The following is a 9088-nucleotide window of genomic DNA, read 5'->3' as shown; positions in this document are numbered from 1 at the left end:
AGGAGGAGGGAAGGAAGAAACAAAAGGGCAGAAACAACCTGGATACTTGTAAACGTTGGTATCTCAAATGCTTTCTGCCCAGGGACATGAGGGTCACTACATTTTGAGGAAAGAGAGTAAAGGGCTACATTGTGAATGCCTTACACTGGCGAGCAGTTACTAATGCAGATAGTCCCACTTAATGAGGGTATTTTGTCTAAGTGCTCATTAGTGTACATAGGGGGTTCACAACCTGTCCCTAAACTTGTATTTTAATCACATAGAATAAAATAATGTGTACCCCCAGCTCCTTTGTGATACAAGGAGAGTGAATCTAGATCCACTCCCAGGGCCCAATCTCAGGACCACTGACTTTCAGCTATTTATGTAAGGAAAGTTTGGTCAGGCTTAAGTGTTTGCAGACGTGGGGCCAAAGTGCCTGGGAGGGCAACCTCTTCCCTACATGTTTCCGTGTACCATTAGCTCTCTGGTAACATTTACACCTCCCCCCAACCCCCCCAGGATATCGTAAAATCCTGGCAGCAACCCTGATGCATTCAGTCAACCCTAGATCTTCCTTTGACCAAAGATCACAGTGTTTTTGAGTCCTGTTTAAACAAGATAAGGAGACCTTTTACAGATAGCAGCGGTATGCCACAGCTCTAACCAGTTTTATTGTAAATAAGACGGTCACCTTGATTGTTTGTTTCAAATGAGTTTCACTGACACTTTGGAAAACATCACTGGTGCTTTGCTTTTTTAAATCCTCCTTGTTCACAACATTGTGATTGGAGGAAAATCTGTAGAAACAAGAGGAAAAAAAAAGCCTCGGGAGGGTTAACCCTCCGCCGGCCCAGGTGGTTTTCTTGGATTTGTCTGCATTTCGTTTTGTTCGCGGGTTTCGCCTGCACTTGGCATCCAGAGAATTTGCTGCATGCCTTCCAACCAAACAATTGGCCACTAGGGTCCCACTCCGTGTCTGCAAAGTTTCCCGAGCTTGCGAAGCTGGGGCAGAAGAGAAGCGGGATCCCAGCAACAGCAGGGGCTGTGCCTCCAGGCGACCGCGGCGGCGGCTCCGTTCCGCTCAGCGCTTGCAGGCGGGCTCGTTAGAAGGGCAGGCAGTGAATTCCCTCGCCGGGAAGCCCGCTGAGAGTGTGTGTGTGTGTGTGTGTGTGTGTGTGTGTGTGAGGGGGGGGTCCTTCCCAACCGGTCTCAGGCGGCTGCTGGGCTAACACGAGGAGAAGCAGCGAAAAGGGGGGAGCCGGCTGGGCGCTGCAGGAGAGCCGAGCCCCGCTTTGCTCCGCGTTCGCTGCCCTTCCCGGAGCTGCTGATGGAGACTCTGCGCGGGACCCGGCTGCTGCAGCTGCTCCTACCCCTCAGCTTGGTCCCTTTGCTGGCGGGGCAAGGTAGGTCCGAGCCGGCCGGACACCCGAGCCGGGGCATGAGGAGCCTGCTCCCTGGGTAGCCTGGGCCCGGGAGTCCGCACCAGTGGGGGCACGGGGAAGCTGGTCCCTGCAGTGCCCGGCCTGGACGCGGGTTGCCCTGGGAGGCGGGAAACCTTGGCCCCAGGGCACGTCCTGGCGGCCCCCGGGGAAAGGTAACTGGGCGACGGGAGGCTTAAAGGAGACGCGGTTCTGTTTCAGGCCATGTAACCCTGGCTCCTGTTCCGAGCCCTTCGCCCCAAAGAGTGGGACGGACTCGAGGGGTGTTGCTTTTTTAAGAAGGAACGTGGCTACATTTCTTTGGGGGCATTTCAAGGGGGCAGTGAAACCGCTGTGGAGTTCCTCCTGCCCTGCCCGTGGAAACGCAATTGAGAAGCGCTGAGCACCCGCAGCTCCTGGAGACTGAGGGATTTCCCTACAACCGCCCCCCACCTTTGGCCTACAGTTACATCTGATGTTGCCACCCAGTGTGGCGAATTTAGTTGTTTTCCACCGCTCTCCCCCCCCCCCCATAAATTCCAATATCCCCTCTAATTTCAATTCTGGGGGAAGGTGAGTTTCAAGGGCATTCAGTGCCTTGCAATACTGTGCCCTAAATCAGTGGTTCTCAACCTGTCCCGACTACTGTACCCCTTTCAGGAGCTGAGGGCTGCCTGCCCACCCTGGGGGCTGAAGCACGTAACTTAGCTGTGGCATGGGGCCTTAGGCAATTGCCCTGTTTGCCACCCTCTAACGCTGGCCCTAGACTTGTGACCCTCCTAAACTTGTCCTGCGATATCCCCCCCCCCCCGGGGGGGCTCATGACCCCAGGTTGAGAACCACTACCCTAAATGAATGACTTGGTATTGATATTTACTTATGTTGGGTGGTCACTGATGTCTGGGCCCACCTACATTGAAAATCAGCATTACAATGAATTGTGAAATTGTGTCTTGGTTAGAATCAAGGCTTTCTTGCTTGATCTGTTTTAAACTCTAGTTTTCTCGGATAAAGGTCAGGCACAGCAACTTCTTGAATATTCAAAGCCTGAAACATCATAGGTTTTACTTACACTGAGATTCGCACCCTCTGAAAAGGGAACAAACATACATTGACATTCAGTAAATGAGTGGTTTGATTTAATACAAAAATGTTGCATTTTAAAATTAATTCTCATGAAAGATGACTGATTGAATTAACTGAAAACTGAATTACAAAAGATGAATGACTTCAAGTCAATTCCTTACAGAAGAAGGGCTCTAATTTGGTTCAGTTCAATGAAGAATTCCGAAGGTGTGTGAAGGTGGCAAAGTGGTTACTTTATATGTAATAAGAGCCAGTTCTTCACAACAATCCAAAGAAATGATATGAGTATTTATATTACAAGCAACACCAAGAGGCCCCATTCAGAATCGGGGTTTCATTATGAAAGGTGCTGTACAAACACATGCAAAGACGTGGTCCCTGGCCAACAAAACGTATAATTAAATAATGATAGATAAAAACCAGTGAAGCAAATTATCAGTTACGATCACAATATATTGGGTTTGCAAATTCTCTTGTAGCACAGCACTTGTCACAGTCAGCGATTCATACAGATTTTACTTTTTAAAAAGACAGGTAATTAGCCAGTTCTTCTCTCCTCCCCGCTCCCCAAGAAGTGTGTGTGTGGGGGGGAGTTAGGAAAGCAATATCTACTGTAAAAATCCAAAGATAGCAGTTACTTTTTCCGTTTGTTCTGACAACAGAACAGTTTTTTAAAACCATGCTTTTGATGTATTCTGCTGGCTATTGAGGATAATTAAAAATATTGTGCACAACTGTTATAAAATGTTTACTAATTTCACATTATGACTTCATTGCACATTTTACCTCAACTACTGAATTTATATTTCTGATTACTGGTATATTTTCCTAAGTGTTTCTGTGAGTACAGTGTATGCTCAAGATTATCAGAAATGGGTCCCTCATATTTGGCTTCTAACTGCATATTTAGGCATCTGAATCCATCATCTGATTTTAAAAAATGCTTTGACTTCATTTACAGCTCCTGGGTGCTAAACACTTCTGAAAATATCAACATGGGATTTAGGTGCCTAAACAGGGACTGAAGGTCCTTCCATTGAACACCTATTTTGGAAATCTTGATCTTAATTCAGCTAAGAGATTGTTCTAAAACGTAATAAATATAAACATTAAATAAGGTCCTTTTTATCTGTTTCCGCAGGCCAATGGACCAATTAGGGTGTTTTTTTTACATAAATAGCTTTAATGTACTCTAATAATTATGTTATTAACACAACTGCATCTTCTGTAGATATGTGCAGTCAACATCAAGAGCAAGGACCTGTTACTGTTACTGTCATTTCTCTTAATTGTTATTCTTTGTTGGTGTTAGTGTGTGCGCTATCAAATGTAATGCAACTTCTCATAACTAAGGCTCCCATCCTGCAAAGAAAAGAAGGCACCCACTTCAGCACGACTTGTTCTTCGTGTGTAAGCATGTGCATAAATCTTTGCAAAATGGGAGACTGTATAAAGTTTAGAAACTCTATAATCGTGACTAAGATTTTTACAGAAAGTATCATATATTATTTGTAACTTACAACTAACTGTGTTTGAAAGCACTGCTCACTGAATAAAATGGATTATGCGCTTACATGATTGTGTCATGTCCATGAATGAGCAGTTCATCAGGCTGGGTCTTTGGTATGTCTTGGTATTACACACAGATAATGTAGCATAACTCAACATCTGGAAATGTCTAGTCAGTGTGATCTTATAGTTTGTAATAAAAGAAATTCCACTGACTTTTTGTGGATTGAGTTCTTTATTTTAAGATTACGATTTTTACATGTGCTTTTTTCAGTAGTAAATCTTATAAGAGTTGTTTGGGGGAAGTAGAACTTGTAAAGGACTGAGGAGGGCTATGTCTATACTGCCCTGCAGTTCAGACTATGGGGGCATGAATAACAGTGTGCACCAAAGTGTTGTGCTGTAACTCCCCCATGTGGTTACTGTGGGCATGAACTAAAAGGTTCCTGGAGCACATTAACAGAGTCCTGTTCGAAGAGGACAATGTTAATGCAAACTAGGAACCTTTTACTTTATGCTCAAAGCATCCACATGGAGGTGTTACAGTGCGGCACTTTGGTGTGCATTGCTATTCATGACCCCATAGCCTGAAGAGCAGGATAGTGTAGACATAGCCCTAAATCTGTGTTTTCTTATCTTAATATGGGGGTGAAATGGTGCTCTTACAAATCCCTAAAAGTTATTTTATAAACACTATAATTCTAAAATGAGTGCAGTCTCCAAAGTACAGTTTTCAAATGAATTTCCAATTTTTATTAGTTTTTTTTAAATCCAACCTGACATCTTATTGTAATCAGGGGAATAGCAACATGGTAAACTCTTGTTTTTCATTTGTATAATTGAAATCCAACATGGTTGTGAAATTCAAGATGAAAATCCATATCGAGTTACTGCAATATATTTGTACTTTGTTAGATTTTAGGCGTAATTTGATAACAGGTTGGTGGATATTATTTAATTGCTTTAGCCAGTAACTGCAAGTTTCGTATTAGGTGTTTTTCATAAATACTCCTGTTGTAGAACAGGTAGATTTTTAACATCTGTATTAATAGTTTCTAAAATAAAATATGGGTCTTTGCTTTACATAGAGAACTAGGCTGTGGGCAGTATGAAGAGTCAAAAAGAAATTTAAACTTGGTACAGTGGATATGTGATCTCAATAGAGGGATTCAAAGAGGAAGGTGACGTGGTCAGATCCTAGATGAGGAACACAGTTTTAAAATCCATGCTATGTACGGACCAAAGGGGAATAAAGTAGGTATAGAGGAGGTCAGAGGAGGAAGTTGTAATCAAAATGAAAAATAGTCAGGACATGAGCAAGAGTTTTAGCTGTGGGGATAAAATGGAAAGTTCATATCTTCAAGATATGGAGGAATGAACTGTGGGATCTGCACATGGTCTGGATATGCTAAAAGAAAGATGAATCCTGGTTCAAGGTTGTGTTGCTGAAAGTAATGGAAATTGGGACAAGCAGAGAAGGTTTAGGAGGAAAAATAAGTGCCTTTATTTTTGCTGTGCTAAGTGTAAGCTGTCAGTGAGGCATCCAGGAGGAAATGTCAGACACCCAGACTGAAATATAGATGGGTGGAAGAAGATGTGAAGTAAAATAATCACCATGGATATATTTGCAATCACGTGAGTGAATAAAGTAGCTCAGGGATAAAATATATGGAGAAAAGAGGAGGGGGCCAGAACCCTTTGGAAACCACCCAAAGGACAAAAAAAAGGGCAGGAGGGGGGGAGAGAAGGATCCACAAAAGCAAACTCTGAAAGAGTGATCAGAGGCAGTAGGAAAAACAGTGGAGGTTGGTGCCATGAAAACTGAAGGAAGGGATGGGAGTGACCAACAGTGCTGAAAGCAGCAAAGAGATCAAGAAGGATGGGAAAGGATTATAGGTTGTAAGTTTTTGCTAGAAAAAAAATGGCTTAGAAACTTTTGTCAGAGCAATTTCAGTGAAGAAGAGGGGAGGTGGTCAAGGCAGCATTTGTAAATGTCATGTTCTGTGTCTTTACGGGAGAAGGGAAGAAGGAATATAAGTAGGGCCCTACCAAATTCACGGTACATTTTGGTCAATTTCAAGGTCGTAAGTTTTTAAAAATAAATCTTGAAATGTACTCATATTTAAATCTGAAATTTCACGGTGTTGTAATTGTAGGGGTCCTGACCCAAAAAGGAGTTCTGGGGGGCAGGTCGCAAGGTGTGTGCGTGGGGGTGGGGTGAGAGGGTGGGTTGTGGTACTGCTACTTTTATTTCTGCGCTGCTGCTGGCAGCGACATTGCCTTTGGAGCTGGGCAGCCAGGGAGTGGCGGCTGCTGGCTGGGAGCCCAGCTCTGAAGGCAGAGCCACAGCCAGCAGCAGCACAGAAGTAAGAATGGCATGGTATGGTATTGCCACCCTTACTTCTGCGCTGCTACCTTCAGAGCTGGGCCCTCAGTCAGCAGCTGCCACTCTCCAGCTGCCCATCTCTGAAGGCAGCAGCGCAGAAGTAAGGGTGGCATGGTATGGTGTTGCCACCCTTATTTCTGCACTGCTGTTGGTGGGGTGCTGCCTTCAGAGGTGGGTGCCTGGCCAACATCCGCCACTCTGACCATTCCAGCTCTGAAGGTAGTCCAGAAGTAAGGATGGCAATATCGTGGCACCCCAAAATAATCTTGACATCCCTGCAGATCCTTTGGGTCAGGACCCCCAATTTGAGAAATGCTGGTCTCCCCCTTGAAATCTGTATAGTATAGGGTAAAAGCACACACAAGACCAGATTTCACAGGGGGAGACCAGATTTCACAGTCTGTGATGCATTATTCATGGCGGTGAATTTGGTAGGACCCTAAATATAAGGGGAAATGTGCACCCGTGGCATACTCATCTGCAACATAGGGCAATGAATCCACTTGAACAATACACCAACACACTTCAAGGACAGCTATGTTGTTAAGAGTTGTCTTTAGTCAATGCAACATAGTAATATGGGAAGCATTTTGAATTCAACTCTAGTGTCTAATAAATTTGCTCATCCAGAAAAGGGTTTATGTCCCCTATTGATGTAGCTCAGAACTTAGCAGGACTTTCATAGATTCAGACATTTATAAAATGTAACCCCCTTGCCTTGCTTTCACTTGAGAGATCTATCTATTCTTTGTGCTTCACAGAGGTTACTTTAGAATCTTTAAAAGTTCTCCATATATTATTTTTATTTCCAGTGAAATTCTTCTATGGATTCCAAAGAGCTGTTGTTGGGTCTCAACAACAAGTCATTGAACAAGCATCGCTTACAAAGTTCTTGGTACTTACTTTGCAAATGTAGGGTCTATAGGAGAATCTATTATTTTTTATTTATTTGTGTTACCAAGGAGTCTATAGGTACATTTACACTGAACCCTTTCCCCCCTCACCCTGCAATAGCAACTGACTTGAACTTATGGGGCTTGTGCTACACGGCTAAAAATAGCAGTGTAGACATTCCCATTCAGACTGGAGCCTGGGCTCTGAGACCACCCTGATTGCCAGGTCTCTGAGCTCAGGCTCCAGCCTGAGTGAGACTGTCTAAATAGCTATTTTTACCTGCGTAGCCTGATCCCGTGAATCTGAGCCAGCTGACCTGGGCTCTGAGCCTCTCTGCCACAGATAGTGTTTTGGTTTTTTTTTTGCAGTGTAGATATGGGGTATCTACGCTGCAGTAAAACACCCATGGCTGGTCTGTGTCCACTGACTTGTGCTGCAAGGCTATAAAATTGCAGTGTCGATGTTCAGGCTTGGGGACTCTTCCCCCCCACGGGATCTCAGGTTATGTCTACACAGCTACCCACAACTAGCCTGTGCCGCCAACTCGGGCTCGGATTGTGGGACTGTTTCATTGTGATGTAGACTTCCAGGCTCGGGCTGGAGCCTGGGCTTTAGGACCCTGCAGGGTGGGAGAGTCCGAGAGCCCAGGCTCCAGCCCAAGCCTGGAAGTTTACACAGCAGTGAAACAGCCCCATGAGCCCAAGTCAGGGCTCAAGCCAACTGTGTGTTTTTCTTTGCTGTGTAGACATACCCTCAGGGCTTGGGCTGGAGCCCAAGCCCAATCGTCTACACTGCAATTTAATAGCTCCACGGCCTGGGCTCTACAAGTCTGACTCAGCTGACATGGGCCAGCCATGGGTGTTTTATTGCACTGTAGATGTGCCCTTAATCATGGATTAGGATCCCTATTGTGCTAGGCAGTGTACAAATACAGAACACACAGATAGTCCCTGCCCCAATGACCTTACAATCTAAGTAAAAACTAGTGTATCCAACTGTTGTTTTGGCTTTTGTACAGGTCTTTTCCTTACTTCATAATCAATTTACTGTTTCCTAGTCAAGGAGATGACCTAATGGACAAGAACGCCTCTGGGTGTATCTGGTCTGGTCTTTGCTCCTCTCCTTTGGGCTAGTTTCACTGGAAGCTGGGCATCATAACTAAGCCTTATTGAGGTAATATTAGATTAGCGTTTGTATAGCGTTTAAGGTACTCTATAATTTTTAATTCATTGTCATAATCGGGAGTGCATTGCTACACTCTAAAAAAGACAAATTAATGTGCTGATTTCTTTTATTGAGTTAAAGGAGAACCAAATTCTACATTTCTTCAATCGGGGAGGGGGGGAAGTTAACACATTTATTCTTCAAATTATCCATGTCTACTGAGAGAAAAAGCTCATTTTGATCCACTGGCCTGAGTCATTGATACAGACTATTCTCTGAGAACCTGATAATTTGTCTATATAACTTTGGGAGATGCTATTGAGTTCTGAGCTAAATGTCTTAAAACATTCAAAAATGTCACAGACAATGAAACTTTAAATTTCATGTTATCTGGTATCATTCAGCAAAATAAAAGTGGGGAGATAGATCAGAGCAAGATAATGGCAGAGTAACAATGTGATTATAATATAACTGAATTGAATAGTACAGCCTCAGATAAGGGGGAAAATATTAATAATTTGAAAAATTCAGCTAGAGCCACATATTAGTGTCACATACAAAGTACCTTAAGTATATGTGGAAATTGCCCTTATTATATCCTCTTATTTAACCAAAATCTCCCTATTGCCTCTTTACAGAATACTGAATA

General features: G+C 43.8%; 1 protein-coding gene across 2 annotated transcripts in view; it reads left to right on the top strand.

The window, feature by feature from the left end:
• Positions 1-878: 878 nt before the first annotated feature.
• FBLN1 (fibulin 1) overlaps positions 879-9088 on the top strand; it is a 104517-nt gene continuing 96307 nt past the window's right edge. Inside the window, exon 1 of one of the 2 annotated variants that reach the window (XM_084639031.1) lies at positions 879-1385. In XM_084639031.1, the coding sequence (XP_084495157.1) occupies positions 1310-1385 (76 nt within the window). In that variant the 5' untranslated portion in view covers positions 879-1309. The remainder of the gene's footprint in view (positions 1386-9088) is intronic. The other variant, XM_084639030.1, reaches the window with a different exon arrangement.

Source organism: Lepidochelys olivacea (assembly GCF_965140295.1).
Source record: "Lepidochelys olivacea isolate rLepOli2 genome assembly, chromosome: 1".
Taxonomy (NCBI): domain Eukaryota; kingdom Metazoa; phylum Chordata; order Testudines; family Cheloniidae; genus Lepidochelys; species Lepidochelys olivacea.
This window is presented reverse-complemented; position numbering and strand designations above follow the sequence as displayed.